Genomic DNA, 24,786 nt, shown 5'->3' on the forward strand with positions numbered 1-24,786 from the left:
TAGAGTAGTTAGAATCAATGGAAAGTGTTAGTACACTTTAGAAAGACTTAAACAGATTGGATGATGAAAATATGGTGAAAAACGATGATTTGGGAGCGTCCCAAGCGCACCGTGCCAACCCTTCCGGCGTGCGTCGTGCCAGCCCTATCCTAGGCAAACCCGACAAACTTTTTGACTCTTTTTCTGGACTTTCGATTATTTTCAATTCTTTTTCTCAAATTCTCTTCAGAATCAGGAAACCAAGACACATACTCAAAGGCCTATCCCAAATAACTCAAGTAAACAACATTTTAATATCAAGAGATTCCTTAATCTTAACTCAAGAACAAAGTAATTCAAGAACAACTATCAAGAACATTCAAATCCTAATTTTTTTCGAAAGAATTCACATTGAATCAAACATGCTTGGCACATGGGTGAACAAACCCAACATTATGAAATTCTTACATACCTTGTAGGATCAAATCCTTGATGAAACCCGCAATCAATTCCTCATGAAGATGATGGAATCTTGATCTTTCTTCCCCTTTCTCTTTTCTCTAAGCTCTAGTGTGAACTTCAACTTTTCTTAACTGACTAAAATCTGATTTAACCTGAATTAATCATATAAAAATGAATTAGAATAATAGAATGCGAAAAAGACCAAAACACCATTTAAAATCCGGATTGGACATTTACTTATTTGAACAACCCAACTTCCGATGGACATATCTCACTCATATGAACTTGGAATCGCGCAAGCTCTGCAATGTTGGTAAGATTAATCCAAGATATTTTGTACGGTATCTTGAAACACACCTAAATAATCCTGATCTAGGAGTTATGATCATTTGAAATTGACCAAAATTTGACTTTAACACGCTTAACAAATTTCTAGATTTATTATTTTCAAAAATGACTATTTCCAATTTTTGACTTCTTTCTAGTTACGGGGTGCTACAATATCTCCCCCTTGGGAACATTCATTCTTGAACACCCAATAAATAGGTTAATGGTGTAACATCTAACATTCAGCTCAAACACCCAATAAGCAAAGCAAAGTATAACATGCAATCTCATAAATGCAAGAGTACTGAGAAGAGAATTAGTACCTTGATCAGGAATTTCTCCGAATTTGAAGAGTTGTGAGTATATCTTTTTCAGATTCCCAAGTAGCTTCCTCAACAAAATGGTTCCTCCAAAGAACATTGACTGAGGCTACTTCCTCCCAATTAGTATTTCTGAGGACTCTGCGTCATTTTCAACTTTGCTTGAATCACTTTCACCTTCTCAATAGCTTAATGATCTAAATATGATCCTATAAACCTAGCTTCACCTACTTCAAATCATTCAATAGGTAATATACACCTTCTCCCATAAAGAGCTTCACATAGAGCCATTTGGATGCTAGAGTGGTAACTATTATTATAAGCGAATTCAATGAGAGTTAGGTGATCATCTCATTAACTTTGAAATCAATCACGTAATACCTCAACGTAGCCTCGAAGGTATGAATAGTGCGATTTGCTTTTCCATCTGTCAGAAAATGGAAGGTATTACTTAAGTTCACCTTTAATCCTAAGCCTTTTTGGAATAACTTCCAAAACTGTGCACTAAATTGGACACCTCTATTTGAAATAATGAAGACGGGAACCCCATGAAGTCCTACCACCTTTTGAAGATACAATTTGACATAGTCCTCTGCTGAATGGGTGGTCTTTACGTGCAAAAAGTGGGCTGATTTTTTCATTCTATCAACAACCACTCAAATAGAATCATGTTTTCTGCGAGACTTTGGCAAACATGCGATGAAATCCACATTAATGATCTCTCATTTCCATTAGTAAGTTGATAATATGGAATAAAAAATCTGACTGAAATCTAGGGATGTAATGGGCAAAAGAACCCATTAGTGAAATCCCACATACTTGGTGACGGATTCTATGGAGAAATTTTTTGATTTTGGGGCTGAAACTAATTGAACCTTGATACTCCTTAAAATAGGTTTGCTCGACCTTTATCTCCTCTTATGTTTTAATTTTCTGAGTTTATGATTAATAATTTGACTTAGGTTAGTTCTAATTATGTTACGAGGATAAAACTAACAAAAAATACATCGTTTAGTTTAAAACGACGTAGTTTGGGGGTTCAATGAAAAATAAAAAGTCCAAAATGCCCTGACTTAAAGTTGAAGACGAGTTGACCACTACCATCTTCATGAACTGTGAAAGGGAATATGAACCGTGAAGTCGGTTGTGGTATGCACTTAGTCCAGACTGGGGCCGATGTTTCATTAGCCCTTACCACGACCCTGTGGAAGACCAAAGACTGTGAAGGTCTATGTTGTCCTCTCTTGGGCTGAGGTACGGATCCTACTGGTTATTCCTCACGAATGCTCCCACAAGCCGTCATGAAGACCACGCATCGTGAAGGACCTTATAGTTTTCACTTGGATGGGGCGTCTGAGGGGTTGTCCAAAGAGAGCTACTCCCTGACTTCCACGAGACGTCCCACGGTCCGTGTGAAGGTCCAAGAACCATCAAAAGGTATGTGGTCTTTACTTAGACATGTGGGTCTATGTATAGGTTAGGTAGGTCCACTATTTCAATCATAATGAACTCCACCAAAGAAGTCATTGAGACGAAAGACCGTGAAGGGTCAAATGGTGTGATGCCTGGATTGGTAGAGTTCAAGCTTGAACCACAGGCAGGTCTATAGACAGTGGACTCTGTCATGGTCTGTGAACCCTACCGTGGTTCATTTCTTCTACTGAAATCTAAAATTTATATTTGGGTCTGAGTTCCGAGGTGTTACATGATGAAACCTACAACCCACCATTATGTAAGCTTAACCTAGAGCTAAAAACTAAGAGTAAGGTCTATCACATGGAAGAAAACATAAGGGAGCGAGGAATTATATAAAAATAAAATTTGGAAAAATAAACATAAATATACCTCAAAATTAACCCCAAGACTTGACATGAATTGGTAGTTAATTTTCTAAAAAAATATGAGTACAAGACTTTACAAATACAATTATATAAAGAACTGTCTCTGAATACAAAATAAAGATTTGTACTAGCTAAACAGAGGGAGATCGCCAACTCTGAACGTTTGAAGCTCACCCTAGTCTGCGAATCCCAAAATGATGCTTTGCACCAGGCCTAAATCAACAGTGAAAACTCATACTATGATATACAACAAATAAAAATGTAGTATGAGTAGCAACAAGAGGTACTCAATAGGCATAGGTGATTAAGCTCCCAATATAAAGAAAATATAAATGATTGGTAAATAGGGTAAGTATAACACAAGCAACTAAATAAGAGATATTGCATAGTTCAAGATGAACAACTACAAAGGACAATAATAATACAACAAACAAGAGATTGCGAAAAGAGCGCACACCTTAAGGCACTATGTCCTCCAATTCGATTTATCTTCAATTTTTTTTTAATTTTTTTTCTCTTTTTTAAACTAATCTTTATATGTAAAAATAAGCATAGTTACTCTTGAAATCTTTTAATTACAACTCATAAATAGACCTTCTCCCCCCCTATAGTTTATTGCCTAGTTGTTGTGTTGTTGGAGGTTTTTCTTTAAATCTGATATAAATAAATAAATATCGATATAAAATATATAAGATATATTAATTGAGTATTTATAGTTGGAGTATTATAGTGAATTAAAATGCAAGTTATGGACTTTTTAAGTTTCATTGAACTTAAAAATTAGTTAACGTTAGTTTTTTAAGAAAATAAGAACAGAAAAACTTAAAAAATTCACAATTTAGAGATGTGAGGAATTCCGTCCATTCACAGTCTACAAAGGATTGTATGAACATGTGAATACTGTGTGTTATTATAAAAATCATAACCCTTTAGAAAATTCACAATCCTTCGAAAATGTCACAACTCATCAAAAAAAATTGCAAATCCTTGGGAGAGTCACAAACATTCAACGCTAAAGAGTGTCTTCTTCTTCTTATATCATATAATATAGGGAAAAATGTCAGAAATATATCCGAACTTTGACTGAAACTACTGTAACAATCCCAAACTTTGGGCAGGACATATTACACTTTGTAATGATGCAATATTTATGATGTCCATGTGGACACATATATATTTTTAGTACACACAATTAAATAGCGCAGGGGGTAATAGATCCTGTGTATTGAGATTGTTACAACAATTTCTGTCAAAGTTCAAATATATTTTGAAACTTTTTCTCTATAAATAATATAAATTAATTTCATATAGCATAGAAAAGATATACTAAACTGAGTATTTTAATAGGAAGAACAAAAAAAACTTTTAAAATATAGTTTAAAGGAAAACCTGTAACATCTGATAATTTGTAATATACAAGAATAATTTAAGAAACTGAAAATAATAACTTTTGGAAAGAACAGGAAAATTCTAAAAAATTTCCTAAGTTATGAAAGTGAGTTTTGGTCATTTTCAAATGGACATAATTTCTAGCTCAGGATGAGTTAGAGACAGTTCTTTATATGGTTGGAAAGCCCTTGGAGATCTCTTTCATGCTGCCGAGTTTGCGCATTTTCAATATCGCATGAGGGAGATATGTCTATCAGATGTTGGGCTGTTGGGTTGAGGAAGGTCCTAATCCGGATTTTAGTAAGGTTAAACTTGTCATTTTACCTAACTATTTCCTATTTTTTTAGGGTTTATTAGGAGTAAAAATAAGCCTTAAGTCAGTTTTTGAAAACCAATTCACACTTAGGGCTTGGGAGAAAAGAGAAGATAAGGAGAAAAGGAGAGAAAGATCAAGAATCAATCACGAACGCTAAGGTTTCACAAGTGGAATTCGTCGAGGGCGATCCCTATTAAGGTATGTGAGATCTTTCTGTGTTGGTTTAGTTCACCCACACATCAATATTCTTAATTCAGTGAAGTTTGAATACATTTCATGATGTTTACTGAATTAAGTGCTTACATATACTTTGATGAATGCATATGCTTGCAGTTATAAGAAGACAATTAATGCAGAAATCTATCTGAATATATATACTAATTGTTTGTTTGTCTTTTTAAATCAAACAAATATAATGTTAGCCTACCATCTTCCATAGACAGACTATGATGGCTAGAATACAATCCAAAGAAATTGTAGCCAATATTATCGTAACGAATGGGGTGTCGGGATCTTCTGAACAATAAAAACATTAGAGATGCGGCCGTGATTCAACTTGAGAGGAAAGTTTCACCAACAACTATCTTGTTATCTTTTCAAAATTATGTCCATCCTCTTTTTATGATGCCCTACGCTTAGTGTACTCTATTTCCACTCCCGATCTTATTTTTTATTCATTAACAAACCTCATATTCTTCATGTTGGCTATGTTTGTACTTTTGGCGAATCTCATTGGGATGATCTACTAAACATATTTATCAAACAAACACGATCATCAGATTTTTAGGAAAGTATTTTGAATGTAAAGGAATGAAAAATCAATCAAATGTTAATACAAAATGTACAAATTATTAAACTTTACCATATAAGTAGTGTGTGTCTTTTTTATTAAAATTTAAATAGACGGAGTGTTATCAGCTAAGTTCATCACGCTATATTGACTGTTTTTCTTTGGACCAACTTCTTCACTTCTATGATTAGCTTCTCCGACCTCCTAATCTGCAACATTCTTTATATAAGTATAACAACTACAATGATACGATTCCTACAGAAATGCTACGGTTTATTAAAGAACACAAGTTTTAAAAGTCTTCTGGCCACAAATATTAATGTTATGACATGTTTATAATCATTGGTTTCATTTCACTTTAAAACTATATGTGTGTATTGAAATTTTTATGACATAAATTGAAATATGGGAGTTGCTACTTATTTTTAGGAAAGATTAAGGATCTTATGATGATATACAAGTCTATCTACACTTAAAACAATATCTTAATTATTTTAAAAAGCATAACAAACTTTAGGTCTTACTGGTACCAATTTGGGGTATTTGCTCGTGCTCATCGCAACCTTAACTTACTTCTTGAAATATATATCCAAATGCAGTGTATTACTATTAAATGCATTCACTTAATGGCTAATAACCCATTAAGGATATTACTTACTTTGAGACTAATTTTTCTTAAGTTTGTTAGCATTAGTTTCAAGGCTAGCAAGATATCTTCCTCAATTACATTAGCATTAATATGAAAGTTAACTGGAATGTCTTCCTTTTCTTCCTCAATTACATTAGCATTAGTCTGAAGATTTACTCGAATATCATCCTCTTCTTCCCCTTCTTGTCTTTTTATTTTTCTCTTCTCAACTAAGGGGTCATGGCTCAGATTTTCACCAGAATGATCCAAAATATCCATAGAATCATATGATTCAATATCTTCTATTGGACATTAAATTTTTTTCATACTCATACCGAATATAAAGACATCAAAATGATCATGAGCATTGTATGTAAAGATCAAAATTGACTGAAGCTTCTTGTGTAGTAGTCAGTAAATTTGTTCCTCCCTCTCATCAGCCAAAGTTTTCCTTGAGAATGATCCACTTCGACCTCCCATGCTTTTCCACGGAGAGCCCGAAGAAACATATGATTAATATGTCCTTGCAACGTCTCTCTACAAATACCAGTGGAATCCTTTGTATGCAAAATATATTTTTATTCAATATCATATGATGAAGAGAGAAGTAGACCTACATAATTAGTTTCATACATCTTGGAACAGACCTACAAAATTGATAGTACACTCTTGTGCATACTTTAACCTATGTTAATTGTCCCACATTAACTAAGAGATTGAGTAGTAGGTCTTGTTGATTTATTACCTCGTTAGCTAGCTTCTTTTATCCAATAAGGCTAATTATTAAAATTTTACATGATATCAAAGTAAGACACACACAGACGCACGTATGCACGCGCATGCGCACGTGCGTGTATAGTTGCACTAAAATATATTTGGGAATCCGCAAGTGAATCAAAGATTGAAATACCAAATTAAAGACGGAAGATGTATGAAGTACTTATGAGACAACTTAATTCATCCAAGGAAAAAATGATTTGGCGGATCTTTGGATGAGACATTGGTTGAAATCAACTCTAAAACTTAAAACCCTTAAACTCAAATTCAAGAGAAACTTTCTATTCCTTTAAAATAAAAAAAAACAAGAAACTGATGTCGAGGTTATGAAATAACAAAAATGGCTCAAAAAATCTTTGTGAGATCGTTCACATCGAACTCTCAGGGTTCAAAAATTGAAAAATGCAAATCAACTCTAATTTTGGGAAAAATTAATTAGTCGAAGCATTTCTCTTCCTGATCACAAAGATGAAGTTAAAGTGTCCAACATATAATTGGGTGAACTATAAATTTTGATCCTCAAGATTGTGAAAAGAGCCACGTGATCGCAATACACATGGTCTTACACTTGGTCCAATGTGATTCCCACCATGTGACTACGAAGCACTTGAAGCAATGCTATGCGACCCCAATTTTAATTTTGTTTGAAGGTATTATGTATGTTTTTAGTATTTAGTATAATATTGACACGCCCCGAGCTATCCACGAGATGAGGACACGGAACCTAGGTTCACAAGTGATCCCAAGCTAACCCTGTTGGCATGATCATGAGCATACTAAAGATAATAAACTGATGCGAAAGATAATTAAAAATTAAATCTTACAAGATAGGGATACCCATATTTTATAACTGAGATATTTGAAAATAATGAGTTTGATACAAAGGAAATATTAACTCAATACTAAGTTGAATCCAACTATGTCTGAAATAAGCCTCTTAACTGGAATACAAATACAGGGACAAGCCCTAGATAAATCTAGCAAAAACTGAAACTAAGTGACTAAAGACTGAAATTAAACTCATAACTGTTGGCCTCGAAGAATAAGGACTCACCACTGAATGTGCTGAATTGGAGATCGGAAATCAATATACACGTGATCTGGATGCAGAGAACCTGAACCTACATCATGAGAAGATGTAGCGCACGTATGCGTCAGTACTTGAAAGATAATGAGCATGTAGGATAGAGTAAAGCTGAAATAAAACATAACTGAACAAGCATAAAAGCAAGTATTATAATCTTACATGATAAATTGAATTCAGAGATAACTGGATGCAACGACCAATTTATAACATACTAAAATTGAATACTGAATATAATGATAAATGGTTAATGCAGAGTGTCTGACTGATCTGTGGGAGCTACTAATAACCCATAATAAAACCACATGAGCTTAATGTGGAGTCCGATGTATACGCCCCATCGAGAGGACCCAATATACCCTGCAAAAGATATAAAGGCATACTGGCGTGGTCACTAAATTGAGTGCCCACACAGGGGACTTAAAACCTACTTGGCTAGTAGTCCTGGGAGTATTAGGTACGCTAAACCCTAGTCTAACTCGGTATTATGCTTCTCCCATGGATTCTTTAAATTTAGTGATTATGTCTGAGTTTCTATAAATATTGGATAGCTCAAAACTAAACATGCAAATTGAGAATGCCACAATCAGTCTGGTAATTATGCATTCATGACTGAGGCATGTATATATGAAGTATCTAAAATATCTGACCTAGCATGTATAATTCAAGAACAAAAGAAATACAAATCTAGGCTTCTAAAATTCATGCAATAAAATGAATAATAACATGATAATATGATTTAGAACATAAAACTAATAAATTCATAAAGTTCTAGAAACCCTTGATCTAATCATGATAAGGGAATCAAGAATCTGACTGAAAACTAGGGACCCAATGGGTGAAAGGAACCCACTAGTGAAATCCCACATACCTGGTGATGAAATCCACAAAAAAATACTTAGGTTTTGGGGCTGGAACTGCTGGAACTTGTGGCGTTCTTTAACTAGGGTTCTTGAGCTTTTTATCCTCTCTTGTTTGTAATTTTGTAAGTTTTGATTTAATGATTTGACTTAGATATGTTTCAATTATGTTTCTAGGCTTTAAGCTTACCAAAATCTAATTATTTTGGGCCGGAACAACGTATCTTAAGGTTTAAACAAAATGGGAAAGGTCAAGAAAGACCTATAGGAAAGTTGTTGTTTGACCAAACGACGACCAGGACTGATGGTCCGTCGTCTGACCGACGCCCCGTCGCTGGGTCCGTCGATTGGGCCTGTTCTCTAGGCCTTTACTGAAATGGGAATAACTTTTTACTCGAAGGTCTGATTTTATCAAGGTCGGTGGATATGAAAAGCTAATTCAATTATCTATCTGTTAATAGGTCATGATACACCTAATTAATTTTGTGTTAAGAGTTATGACCATTTGATGTTGACCCAAATACATTTCCCCTTAACTATCTGCAAATTTTCCACCTACGGTCTGTAGGTCTAATTATGGACCGTGCTGGTCATCTGTAGCTCTTGTTAGAGAGTGGGTGAACGCGGGTCTCGATCGATTGTCCTGGACTACGAAACTTCATCTGACCTACGGACCAGAAGTCCGTTCGTTGATCAAGACTTAGCCAATTTTTCCCCTGCTGAGTTTTTGGGAGTCTTTGATTCCATCGACGGTTGTACAGGACGGACTGTGGGTCAGGATACGGTCCGTCGATGCCACCGTTGGTTGCAGCTACAGATTTTTTTCTGTAAAACTGGTTTTTGGTCTGTTTTGGCTACGGGGTGTTACATTAAATCCCCCTTGGGAACATTCGTCCTCGAATGAAGACTAAACTAGCTGAAATAGCGGGAGAGAGCTACAAACCCTACTACTAAACACTGAGAATTGAGTTTCTAACTGAATTGAGTTCTGATAACATTCAAATACGCTTAAAATGTAAGTACAAATTGAAGTAACATGATTCTAAGACCGTATTCACGCATGAATGACTGGAAAACTAAAGAGGAACTATTACCTCAAGTTAGAGTGGAATCGTAAGGAAAGAGGTGATGATACTTGTCTTTCAAGGCTGCTTCTGCTTCCCTAGTAGCTCCCTCTAAAGACTGACTCCTCCACAAAACCTTGACTGAAGCGACTTCTTCGTTTCTTTAACTTATTATCTGATGGTCAAGAATCTCAACTGGTACTTCCTTATAAGAAAAACTATCTTTCACCACCAAACTCTCCAATGGCACTATAGAGGCTGAATCACTCACGCACTTCTTCAAGAAAGAGATGTGGAAGACCGGATGCACTGCTGGTAATTCTGCTGGCAACTCTAACTCATATGCCACCTTGCCAACCCTTTTCAAGATCTTGTAAGGACCTACATATCTAGGACTGATCTTCCCTTTTTTTCCAAATCTCATCACCCCTTTCATAGGTGAGACTTTCAAAAAAACCCAATCATCAACTTGGAACTCTAGTTCCCTTCTCCTTACATATGCATAAGATTTCTGACGACTTTAGGTTGTATTATGTCTACATCTAATGAGTTGCACTTTCTCCATAGCATAAAGGACTTAGTCTGGCCCTATCAAAGTTTCTTCACCTAGTTCAAATCAACCAACTGGAAATCTACATGTATGCCCATATGAAGCAACATAAGGGGCCATATGAATGCTAGAATGGTAGCTATTGTTGTAGGCAAACTCAATAAGAGGAAGGTGATTATCCAAACTACATTTGAAATCGATCACACAAGCTCTCAACGTATCCTCTAAAGTCAGAATGGTACGCTTCGCCAGCCCATATGTCTATGGATGAAATGTTGTACCAAGGTTAACTTGATTACCATGACATTTCTGAAATGACTTCCAGAAATGAGAGGTAAACTGAGGAGCTCTATCTCAGATGATAGACAAAGAAACCCCATGCAACCTCACAATTTCATTAATGTAAATTTTGGCATAGTCCTGTGTCGAATCTGTAGTCTTGACCACCATAAAGCGAGAAGACTCAGTCATCCTATCAACTATCACCCAAATTGAGTCTTGCTCTCTGTGAATACGAGGTACTCCTGTGATAAAGTCCATATTGATCACATCCCACTTCAAAGTAGGAATATCTATCTCTTGAGTCATACCTCATGGTTTCTGATGTTCAACCTTAACTTGATGGCAATTGGGAACTTACTCACAAAATCTGCTATATCCCTCTTCATGCCATTCCACCGATAGACTTCTCGCAGATCGCTATACATCTTAGTGGCACCTGGATGAACAGAATACCTAGAGTTATAAGCTTCTTCAAGAATATGTTGTATCAACTCGCCCACATCAGGAACACACAATCTACTCTGGTAGCGAAGTACACCATCTCCCCCGTGGGAGAAAACCTCCACTCTCTCATTATGGGCTGCACCCTTAAGTTCTAGTATGATTGGGTCACTGTCTTGATTTTTCTTAACATCCACTACCAAAGACGCTTCTGCCCCATTCTGAACTGTTACACCACTGTTTGATATACTCATAAAGCGAACTCCCTAGCGAGCAAGCCTGTGAACATCCTTCACTAGCTCCTTCCTTTATTCCTCAACAATGGGCTACACTACCCATAGATAATCTACTAAGATCATAGGCTACTAAATTTACCTTACCAGGATGATAATGCATACTCATATCATAATCCTTAAAGAACTCAAGCCATCTACTGTGGCGAAGATTCAACTCTTTCTGGGTGAACACATATTGAAGGCTCTTATGATCGGTGAACACATCTAAATGGACACCATAGAAGTAGTGTCTCCATATCTTGAGTTCATACACCACTTCTGCAAGCTCGATGTCATGATTAAGGTAGTTCTTCTCATGCGCCTTAAGCTGGCTAGTGGCATAAGGTATCACCTTACCTCGCTGCATCAACACACAACCTAGGACGACTGTGGATGGATCGGAATAGATCACATAACCATCTGAACCCTCTGATAAAGTCAAGATAGGAGCTGTAGTCAATCTAGTTTCCAATTCTGCGAAGCTTTTCTCATAATTATCTGACCATTAGAACTTCACCATTTTCTAAGTCAACCTAGTCAATGGTAAGGCTATGGATGAAAATCCTTCCACAAACCTTTTGTAATAACCTGCTAAACATAAGAAACTTCTGATATCTGTAGAAGAGGTAGGTTTGGACCACTATTTCACTGCTTCTATATTCTGATAATCCACTGGGATCCCTTCACTAGATACAATGTGACCAAGAAAAGCAATGGATTGAAACCAAAAATCACATTTACTATCCTTAGAGAATAACTGGAAATCCTTGAGAGTCTGTAAAACAATTCCCAAATGACTCGCTTGTTCTTGCTCATTCATAGAGTAAATGAGGATATCATTAATTAAGAAGATAATGAACAAGTTTAAGTACTATTTGAACACTCTGTTCATTGAATCCATGAAAGATACAGGAGCATTAGTTATTCCAAATGACATAACTACAAATTCACAATGACCATACCAAGTTCTGAAGGTTGTTTTCGGAATGTCACTATCTCTTCCTCTAAGTTGATGATAACCCGATCTGAGGTCTAACTTTGAAAAATGGGTAGCACCCTGAAGTTGGTCAAACAAGTCATCTATCCTAGGGATGGAATACTTATACTTGATTGTGACCTTGTTCAAGTGTTTATAGTCAATGCACATTTTGTGAGTTTCATTTTTCTTCCTTACGAGCAACACTGGTGCACCCCATGGTGAAATACTAAGTCTGATGAAACCCTTATCTAGAAGGTCTTTCCACTGCTCTTTCAACTTTTTAAGCTCTGCAGGAGACATTCTAGAAGGAGGAATATAAATAGGATAGGTATATGGAAGGAGATTAATTCCAAAGTCGATTTACCTTTCGGGAGGGACTCCGGGAAGATCTTTTGGAAACACTTCTGGAAATTTGCAGACTACTAGAACTGACACAAGAGTTGGATTTTCAAGTTTACAATCCTTAAATCGAACTAGATGATAGAGATTACCCTTAGATATCATCTTTCTAGACTTAAGGTAAGAAATAAATCGACGCATAGGCGTTAAGCTACTACCCTTCCATTCTAACATTGGTTCATCTAGAATTGAAAACAAACAATCATAGTTCTACAATCGACCAAGGCATAACATGAGTGTAACCAATCTATGCCTAGAATGACATCAAAGTCTACCATTTCTAACTCTACTAGATTTGTTGAGGTGACTTTCTGAGAGACTGTGACAGGGAAATTTCTGTATGCTCATCTAGCTATAACTGGGTTACCAGCTAGAGTAGAGATTGAGAAAGATTCTAAGAGAGTTTCTGAGCTGACATTGAATTGGAATTCCATGTAAGGAGTTACAAAAGAAAGAGTAGCCCCTAGATCTAACAATGCATAAACATTAAGGTCAAAGACACGTAATGTACCAGTGACTACATCAGGATAACCTTCCTGATCCTGGCGAGCCTGAAGGGCATACAACTTGTTCTGGCGCTGAACCCCACCTGTACCATATGAGTTACCCTGCTGAGTTGGGTGACTTGCTAGTGGCGCTGAAGTTGTAGACTGAGCTCTAACGTTTCCACCTCTTTGACTTTGTCTAGAAGGACAATCCCTCAACCTATGACCTGACTGACCGCACCCAAAACGTTATCTCTTTTCCTGCAAGACACTCGCCTAGATAATTCTTACCAAACATAGGGCATCTTGGGTAAGTCTTGGTTCCAAAAACACTTCCTTGAGATTTAGAGACTAGTGCTCTAGCCTTTTGGTCATACCTGTTCTTGGAGGATGGAAAACTCACTGATGAAGGGGCTGGAGCCGAAATCTTGTTGGCCTTGTGAGCGATTTCCATCACCCAATTTCTGCTGAGAATAGTCTTAATTCCCAGTCATAGCCTTCTTATTTTCCTAAAACTATTCCATAAGCTTATCACCCTCAAACTGCTGAGCATGAGTCAGAAGTCTAGAGATGTTCATATCTTAAAGTAACATCGCATTTCTACACTAATTTTAACCAAATCTGACACTCCATACAAAAACATATTCATCTGAGCCCTGGAGTCAGCAACCATGTGAGGAGCATACCTGGAGAGGTTGTTAAACTTGAGTCTATTCTATTGGACTGTCATGTTACCCTGCCTTAAGTTCATGTACTCTTTGTATTTTGTTTCTCTCAACCCTACTGGGAAATTATTTTTCAGTAAAGTCTCACTAAAGCAGTCCCAAGTGATAGGAGCAACATTTGCACACTATTCTCCTTCCACTAAGTGTACCAAATATGATCAACATCCTTAAACTAGAATGATGCTAACTCAACCCAATCACTCCCTGTGACTTGCATTACCTCAAAGATCTTTTTCATCTCATCCAAGAAATTTTGAGGATCGTCATTAGCTTGACATCCTAGGAACTCAAGAGGATTCATCTTAACAAAGTCACGGATTCTTGTTGCTACTGATCCACCATTTTCATTCACATGAGCATGAACCCGATTCTTTTGCTTAGTCATACTCTAAGCCAACATCTGTATGACGTTCCTGAACTCAGCATTAGTGACTTCCTGTTCTGGGAATGGAGGAGCTACATTCACATTCCTAGTGATCGCATTCTTAACATTAGCTCTACGAATAGGCATGATCTGAAACATAGAACATCAAGTTAGAATAAAATAAGATCATACCTCACGCACGATAAGAATACCAAAAAATTGAAGTTTTTCCTAAAATATTTCATAGCCTCCCTCTTATTGTAAGTGGTGCACTTCACACCCATGAAAAGGACTCTACTTAGTGCTACTTTTCTAACATCCTAGGACAATTAAACCTAGTTCTCTGATACCATGTTTTGTCATGCCCCGAGCGACCCCTGAGACACAAACACGAAACCTAGGATCACAAGTGATCCAAAGCTAACTCTGATGGCATGAACACGAGCATGCTAAAGATAATGAACTGATGCGGAAGCTAAATCATAATTAAATCTGAAAAGATGGGGGATACCCATACTCTATAACTGAGATATTTGAAAACAATGTGTTTAATACAAAGGAAAAATTAACTCAATACTCAGCTGAATCTCACTATGTCTGAAATAAGCATCTAAACAAGATAAGAAATACTGGGACAAGCCCCAGCTAAATCTAGCAAAAACTGAAACTAAGTGACTAAAGACTGAAATGAAAATCAAAATTGTTGTCCTCAGAGAATAGGGACTCACCACTGAATCTGCTGAACAGGTTATCAAAAATAGATCAATGCGTGATCTGGATGCTGAGAACCTGAAACTACATCACGAGACGATGTAGCGCACAAATGCGTCAGTACTTGAAAGGTAATAAGCATTGAGGATAGAGTAAAGCTGAAATAAAGCATAATTGAACAAGCATAAAAGCAAGTATAATAATCTTACATGATAAATTGAATTTTGAGCTAACTGGATGCAATGACCAATTTATAACATGCTAAAACTGAATACTGAATATACTGATAAATGGTTAATACAATGAGTCTGATTGATCAGTAGGAGCTACTAATAACCTATTATAAAACCACATGAGCTAAATATGTAGTTCGATGTGTATGCCCTATCGAGAGGACCCAATATACCCTGCCAAGGGTATAAAGACATGCTGGTGTGATCACTAAACTGATTGCCCATAAAAGGGACTTACAACCTACTTGGCTAGTATTTGTGGGACTATTGGGTACGCTAAACCCTAGTCCAACTCGGTAATATGCTACTCTCATGGATTCTGTAAATTTACTGATTATGTTTTTGTTTCTGTAAATAATGGATAGCTCAAAACTGAACATGCAAACTGAGAACGCAACAATTAATCTGATAATTATGCATTTATGACTGAGGAATAAAATAAAGAAATAAAGAAATTCAAAGCTAGGGTTCTGAAATTCATGCAATAAACAGAATAATAACGTGATAATCTGATTTGGAACATAAAACTAATAAATTCATAAAATTATGTTGAAGTTCTAGAAACCCTATATCTAATAATGATATGGGAATCAATAATCTTACTGAAAACTAGGGACCCAATGGGTGAAAGGAACCCACTAGTGAAATCCAAAATACATGGTGATGAAATCTACAAAAAAAACTTAGTTTTGGGGCTGGAACTGCTGGAACTTTTGGCATTATTGAACTAGGATTCTTGATCTTTTTCTCCTCTCTTGCTTCTAATTTTCTATGTTTTAATTTAATGATTTGACTTAGATATCTTTTAATTATGTTTCTAGGCTAAAACTGACAAAAATCTGATGATTTAGGGTCAAAATGACGTATCTTAACGTTTAAAAAAAGTGGAAAAGGTCAAAAGACCCCTGGAATGTTGCTTTCAGACCAAACAACGGCAAGGACTGACAGTCCGTCTTCTAACCGACGCCTCGTCGTTGGGTCCGTCGATTGGGCCTATCTGACAGGACTTTACTAAAATGGGCATAATTTTTTACTCAAAGGTATTATTTTAGCAAGGTCGGTGGCTATGGAAAGCTAATTCAATTATCTATCTATGGGTTGGTCATGGGACACCTAATTCATTTTGTTCTAAGAGTTATGATAATTTTAAGTTTACCCAACTGCATTTCTCGTTAACTGTCTGCAAATTTTCCACCTACGGACCATGCCGGCCATCCGTATCTCTTGTTAGAGAGTGGGTGAATGGAGGTCCCGATTGACAGTCACGAACTATGGACCGTCGTCTGATCTACGGACCGTAGGTCCCTCTATCGATCAAGACTTAGCCATTTTTTCCCCGGCTGAGTTTTTTGGGAACCTCTGATCCCATCGACGGTTATGCAGGATGGACGGTGGGTCAGGGTACGGTCCGTCGATGCCAACGTTTGTTGCACCTGCAAATTATTTTATTTCAAAACTGGTTTTTGGTCTGTTGTGGCTACAGGGTGTTACAAAGATAATATAGCATATTTATTAATTAGTACTCAAATAGTATCGATGATTATATGAGTATAAAAAGATGAGATAGAAAATTGAATATCCTGAATATTTTGAATTATTTTGTCTAGATGCATGAATTTAAATAAAATTATTATTTAATATTAAATTTTTTATATATAATATTTAGTTTAGATTAGAGATAAAAATAAGGGTAGAATGGTTATTCAACTTTTAAGTTAGGAGCCGCTTAGTGATAATAATATACTAGATTCAGTGCACGTGTGTTGCACATGTAGGTTATGTTTTGAGTTCCCTAAAGACAAAATATTTTAGGCTTTCAACATATCAATCTGTATATTTAGGCTTTCAACATATCAATCTATATTTAATATCGCACCTCGTTATACTAAGTTAATCGTTAATTCTACTCTTAAATTCTTACTACGCAATCTGTTAGTACTTATGCATGAATTAACAATTTGTCCTCTTAATTATGTCGTCATGAACTATAAATTACGTTTTTATTTTTGAAATTCAGTATACCATGTATTTGAATAACTTTATAAACACAAAATTATTGTCTTCAGTGATAAATTTCTTGAATGTTTATTCATGTTTGATTTCTTAGGTTTTTGGTATTAATCAAATCTCACCTAATACTTTCTTATAGAGAGTATTTGTTGTTTATGTCCTTGTGCAACTATTTGGTTGTTCAGTCATGATCTGCACTTGTTTTGTTGGTATTGATATTCCTCTATATAATGCAACATATAGTTTGCCATGCGATAAAGCATGTTGTGGTAGTTAAACTCCTAAATTTGATATCGTTTGACCTTTAGTTTTATTTATCATCATTACAAAAATATAATGTATTAGAAATTATTTCCATAAAAGGTATCCTTAATTTTTGTGTGTGTGTTTATATACCATGGTTTCACGGTATTTTAAATGCTTTTTCCTTAAGTTTGGTGTGTGTTCAAAAGCATTTTTGTATTGATTTTTATGTAAGTTTCTCTGTATTTGCAGGAAATCTGTCCAAAGATGAACGCGGAAGTTTTTGAGCAAGAAATGCAGAAAAGTTACCACCTACGGAGCTTATCACGATCCGTCGAGCTTGAAACGGTCCGTAGGTGGCATCGTAGTGAAGTTTCTGAAAGAAGATGGGGAAGTCTGACCTAAGTGTGGGATTACCGAAGTTTATGACAGACCTTCATAGCCACGACGGTCCGTCCTGCTTGTTCGTCGCAATGATCAAAGCAAACTCCCAGTACACAATTTCCAAGAAGTTCAAGTTTTATGGAACAGAGACCCTCGACAGACCGTCGTGCTTGGAACGGTCCATAATACCTGCCATCGAGGGTAATAAAGAGAGAAGCAGAAGAATTTGTAAAGTATGGGACGACGGAGGCCATGATGGCCCGTCATAACCACGACGATTCGTCACAAGGTCCGTCGACCCAGCCGCGTTTCGGCAGGTTTCCAGTAATTAGAGTCCTTCTTTTATTAGGTTTTTTTTTTTTATAAATAGTGCGAAAAACCTCATTTTTGGGGTTAGACTTTTGGTGGTTAGACTTTTGTGGTTAGACTCGTTTATGTTAGATTCTTTATTAGTAGACTTTTTGGATATTAGACTTTGGATTGTTACACTTTTTTTTGGAGTTGATTGTTGGTGATTTTGTTAATTAATCAAGTGAATTTCTGGATTTCATTCTTTCTCATCAAAGTAAGTGCATGAATTCTTATATTAAATATATGAATATTGTGATTATAATTATGGGTAGCTAAACTCCATAACTAGGGTTGCGGGAACCATGGGTGAATAATGAGGCAAAATCTAACTAAAATAACAATTCTAGAATAGTGTCTTGCATGTATTGATAATTCTTTTGTTTAGAAGTCTTTTTAATGGACGGACAACATCAGAACTCGCCTTAATGCTACTTGCCGGACTAAGGAGGTAGATAATAGGAAAAGAATTATCAACATAGATTTAGTTTATACTATCTAATAGGCTAGTGTCGATTGGTACGAGACAATAACTTCGTCAAATATCGAATACAATGCTAATATGAGATAAAGGTAAGGATTAGTATATCAACACACGTAGTGGGACCAACATGCGGAGTGAAATTTTCTAGATGCCGGACGAAGGATTTAGAAATACATAACTTATCACTTTGCATGCACGATACTAGGAAAGAATTGTTATAGTTAGAATTATCATGTTAGGAACCTGTGGGGAACACCTAACCCCTAGTTACTTTTATTAATTGATTAAACTCCAAGATTTGATTCTGTTAGTTGATTACTTTAATTTAGTTAGTTATTTTCATTAATTTAGAATTAAAAAAACCCCGTTTTATTGTCTTTTGTTTTCTGAAGAAATAATTGACTAAATAATAGTAATAATATATTAAAGTTAGGTCTGAACTATTTTTCTCGTGGGAACGATCCCATCCTCATTAGTTGGGTTCTTTACTCTATACGATCACCTTACTTCTTTTTTGAGAAGTAAGTTTGAGTGAATCATGTGTTAGAGGGGTGATAGTTTTATTTTTGGAGTAAACACGAGGTTTATGGCATATTGACATGTTGTTTTTTTGCATGTATAATGTTCTCGTCAAAGACTCTACAAACCAACCATGTACCATTGCATAAGTTTTTATGGGGTGGAATTTTCTCCGCAACTAATGAATATCCTTGGGAAATAACCCATACAATAGTTCTAAACATAAAATGAAAGACAAAAGAACATGGTCGTGAAATCCTCTATACTATGGTGCTCACCATATCTCAAATTAGAACATACTTATGATACTTCCTTCAATTAACCTCGTTTGTCATATACATACTATTTCAATTAGGGGCTTGTCACTCTTTAGCTAAGTTTACTATTCATGGACGAGTACTTCTTTACAAATTGAATACAAGTTATTATACATGAATGGCTACGATTTACCAAGTCAAAGTCATCAAGGAAAGCACCACATTATGCTAAACCAAGTTAACATGGAAAAACCTTACTTATGCAAGTCCAAACTACTCAAGGAAGAGGACTATTTCTCAATCCAAGATACCAATGATATGATTGGGCCTCACCAAGTCAAGCTACCATGAAAATAACTCTATTGTACAAGTTCAAGCTAACCATTGGAATCAAGTTTAAATGGAACCCTTAACTTTTGATTCAAACCCTAACAATTGGGCATTTAAATCTTTTGAAATTGGATTTTGGAGGAACTTCATGTATGAGAGATGTACTTGGATGAAATATATCAACCTTGATAACAAATCCCACAATTTCTTGAGGAATGGAGAATTGATCTTGACCCTAGCTCTAACTCTTTCTTTTTCTTCTTCAATTTCTAGAGAGAGAAATATTTGAGAGGATGAACTTTGTGATTATTTTAGGGTTTTAGAAATAATGTATTGAATGGTGAGTTTAAAGGGTTAAAATCACTTATATAGGGGTCCTAAGCTTAGGAAAAAACTACCTTACTTTAATCTAACTTAAATTGGAATTTCTCAAAATGGCCCTTACTTAGCAGCCTATATCCTAGGTCTCACGAGAGGCACCACGATTTGTGGTCTTTGGACAAATATCTAGGTCACCTTTTCTTGGTCTCCATGAATTGAAGGCATCATCATGAACCTTCCTTTGAGCAGTGGTGTTCACCATTGGCCTTGAAGTGGCTCGTGAAGGTTAGCCACCATTGCGCAGCTTATGTGGATCTTTCTACTAACCACGAACCTCACCACGTGTCTTGGTCCCCACCACTGGCCGTGGTAGTGGTCATGAAGGTGGGGGCAATGCTTAGAACTCATGGGCAGTCTTGGTCACTTTCCCTGGCTCTTACCCCTATTTCTTGGCTTGTTGCCCTTACTTTGCCCTAGTTATCCTACTAGACTATGGGCTATTACAACTAGCTTTATTTTTCGAATTTCCATTCTTCAGTAGTTGTTTTCTTCTTTGACATTCATTGACATTATATTTTATTTATAATTAAGCATACTTATTTTTTCTTCTTCGAACCCTCTCTCTCCCACAAATCTGCCCTTTGGAGAATGTTGTTTTTTGAAAGTTATTTGTTTTCTTTGATCCCAATATTTTCTGTTGGAATGATCAATGAAGGATCTCCCATGCACTTGTTCAACATGGAGACATGAAATGCCAGATGAACCACTCTCAACTCTTTTGGTAGGTCCAACTCATAAGCTACATCGTCAATTCTCTTGGATATTCTATAAAGTCCAATATACCAGGGCCAATTTCCTCTTCTTACCAAACCCCATAATACCCTTCATGGGTGAAACTTTAAAGTAAACCCAATTATCTACTTCGAACTCTAGTGCTCTTCTCCTATTATCAGTGTAGGATTTTTGACGACTTTGTGCCTCCCTCAACCTCTCTTGAATAACTTTCACCTTCTTCATAGCTTGGTGAACTAAATCTGGTCCTATCAACCGTGCTTCACTAACTTCAAATCATCCCATAGGAGATTTGCACCTTCTCACATAAAGAGCTTCATGTGGAGCCATTTGGATGCTAGAGTGGTAACTATTGTTGTAAGCAACTCAATGTGAGATAGGTGATCATCCAAATCACTCAATCCACCTTCATACGTCACAACACTATCTTCCCCTTGGTCATAAGCTAATAATTTTTGCCTATGAACACTTGTCATTATTTCGAGTAAACAAAAAAAGGATCTTCGTCTTGCTTTCCTTTTACTTCTGACACAAATGAGGATTCAGCCCCATTTATCACCACTATTCATCCTTTTGTGCAAAACCATAATTTGAACTACTAATCATGTCAGTCTATGAACCCCATGTGCCGACTCTTTCTTATGTTTCTCAAAATGGGTGGTAATACCCATACATAACCTGCTCAAGCAATGAGCAGCAACATTAGCCTTAAATGGATGGTAAAGAATACTCATGTCATAATACTTGATCAATTATAAGAACCTTCCCTGTTTGAGATTTAACTCTTTCAATCTAAACACAAATGTAAGACTCTTGTGATCAATGAACACATCGACATAAAAACCATAAAGATAACGACGCAATATTTTCAAAGCTAATTCTAGCAAACTCTAAGTTATGGGTTGGGTAATTCTTCTCAAGAAATTTCAATTGTCTGGAGGGATAAGCTATAACTTTATCATTCTTTATTAACACACAACATAAACCAACTCTAAATGAATCATGACACACTACAAAGCCTTGAGTACCTTCCAGTAAAGTCAAAACTAGTAGTAGTCAACTTTTTATTTTCAATTCCTAAAAGTTTTTCTCAGAACCTTCAGACCATTAAAACATAATTCTTTTTCTAAGTCGATCTGGTTAAATAAACCCTTATCTTATAAATCTTTAAGGTGATCTTTAAACTGTTTCGAATTTGCTGGTGCCATTCTGTATAGAAGAGTAGAGATATGATGGATATTTGGAATGACGTCTATACTGAAGTCTATTTCTCTCTCAAGAGGGACTACGAGTACATCATCTAGGAAGACTTCTGAAATCTATTTTACTACTGAAACTAAAACATACAAAATAGGTGGTATCTTAATACTAGTGTCATTAACTAGGACTAAGTGATAGACATACCCCTTGGAAACTAATTTCCTTCCCTTAAGGTACAAAATGGAATGAATCTTAGGAACTCCTGAACTACTTTTCCACTCTAACACAGGCTCATTTTGAAACTAAAACTTGGCTACTCTCTACAATAAACTGAGGCATAACAGGCGTGAAGTCATTCCTTACCAAGAATGACATCAAAATATACCATGTCTAACTCAATTAAAACAATCATGGTACTCTTCTGATTGACGAAAATATGACAATGAACCTAGACTCTCTCTGCTTGAATGGACTCACATACAGGTGTAGACAAACTAAATGGTTTACTAAGTTTCTTAGGTATAATGTCAAAGTTCATAGCAAAACATGGAGTTATAAAAGATAAACCGACTTCTGGATTTAGCAAAGCATAAACATCAAAAGCAAAGAGTTTGATCATACCACCGATAACATCTAGAGATGTATCTTGCTCTTGGGAACTCATGACCGAAAGGGGATTTGACCATCCGACAGTACCGAAACTAGCCCCTCTAGGTGAAGCCCTGTCTGGTGGATCAACTGATAAATATTGGGCTCTATTGCCTAGATTTCCACCCCTTGCTTATTCTAAGGAGACTCTTTAATGAATTGACCCTCTTGACTGCACTTGTAACAACCTGTCTACCCATTATGACACTTACCTGAGTGGTGTCTAGCACACCTACCGGATACAGTAGCTCAACTATCTCTTTGTGCCACATTACCTTGATGTGTTAATCTAGCTCTAAAGTTATATGAATTATGCCCATGATGCTTACTTTTGTTTATTGGTGCAGGTGCATTGCAGATGATGGTGAAAGTCCTTCTCTATCTCTCATCTTCTTTTCCTCTAGCTGCTGCACGTAGATCATCAACCTTGAAATGTACATGTCTCAAATAAGTATTGTTTCCTGACCCTCTTTTCTTGTTAAACGGCCTAACCAATAAAAAACTAACCATTCTAATCCTCATGTCCTTAACCATTTTCTTAGCATAATGCGATAGTGGGGTGAACTATAATCTGTACTCATGCGCAATTAAAGAATCCTTCTTAAGTGTGAGGAACTTACATACCTTGGCCTCTTTCTATTCTCGGGGAAAAGAAATTCCCCAAGAAATCTTCTTTAAAACTAGCTCAACTCATAGGTGGTGCATCCTACTATCTACCCTCTTTGCACTAATCAAACCACGTTCTAGCAACACCGTTCATATGATATAAAACTAGATAAAATCTTGTAGTATCAACAAAATGAATCACATTAAACACCTTTTCCAGTTCCTCAATGAAGTTTTCTAGGTCCTCTATAGTGTTCAAGCAAGCGAAACTTGGGGGATTCATCCTCAAGAACTCAAAAATCCTTGAAGTGTCAGCCTCTACTTGTTGAGCTCCTTTTTGTTGGACAACCTGGTCGGTCACAACTATACTGAGCATCCTTATAGCCTCACAGAACTCAGCATTGGTAACTTTCCCTTGAGTTTGCACTGTAGGTGCATCAGATAATTCTTGCTCTTCAAGATTCCTCCTCGTTGGATGACCTCTAACTGCTCTTCGTTAAGGCATGTTTATCAAAGAACACACTCAAGCACGAATTAGAGAGAAACATTTTTGAGACCACACTATAACATATGAAAGGAATATGAAATAAGTGAAGATATTCCTAAATGTTGCAGTCCTAAAATTATAGATGTGGTGCGCTTCCCTATGGTAAATAGGACTCTACAAACACGACTTCATAACTCGCTAGGACTTTTGAACTCTATTCTCTAATACAAACTTTGTCATGCCCCAAGCCTGCACCCTGGGCGTGGCCGACACTCGAGAACCATTTCTAGCCCCAAGAGAACCCTTGAACCGCCTTACTTACTCAGCGGAAGACTTTAAGCATAAAGAAAGAGATAAAAATGCTAAATAACTTAACTGTCTCAACTGAACTCATAATGTTTTTAACAAATAAACATTTAACTTAGCCAAGTGGATACTCATATCAAAACATTAAGAGATAATACTAAAATACTCAAAGGGCTAATATCTGACTGTCTATTTATAAAGTCTCTAAAACAACTGAGATTTATGTCGGGACAAACCCCACCGACATCCTATTGAACTAACTTAATAACTGAAGTAAATAAAAAAGAGTACTTTGAAATTCAAGAAGGCACCAACTGACTCTGGAGTGCTCATTAGATCAACGATGCACTTCTTGCTGATCCTTGTTGCCTACGTTTATATCATAAGACGATGCAAACCAACTGATATCACATTGAATGTACGAGTATGCGAGTTGGAATGCTAAACATAACAAAGACTTGAAAAGAGTCTGAAAGATACACTTACCTAGGCTTTACTAAACTCAACTGAACTTAACTGATTTTGATGTAAACAGTGTGAATAAATGTAGTATAAAGAAAAGCTTTAATA

The 24,786-nt window shown here is 36.3% G+C and overlaps 1 protein-coding gene across 1 annotated transcript; it reads right to left on the bottom strand.

The window, feature by feature from the left end:
- Positions 1-10,741: 10,741 nt before the first annotated feature.
- On the bottom strand, positions 10,742-11,364 carry LOC138339378 (uncharacterized). Its single transcript, XM_069290972.1, has 2 exons — positions 11,028-11,364; positions 10,742-10,911 (listed from the first exon to the last, which is right to left on the bottom strand). Exons 1-2 carry the CDS (start codon positions 11,362-11,364, stop codon positions 10,742-10,744), a joined length of 507 nt encoding a protein of 168 aa, XP_069147073.1.
- Between the last annotated feature and the right edge of the window lie 13,422 nt (positions 11,365-24,786).

Source organism: Solanum lycopersicum, chromosome 11, assembly GCF_036512215.1.
Source record: "Solanum lycopersicum chromosome 11, SLM_r2.1".
NCBI lineage: Eukaryota > Viridiplantae > Streptophyta > Magnoliopsida > Solanales > Solanaceae > Solanum > Solanum lycopersicum.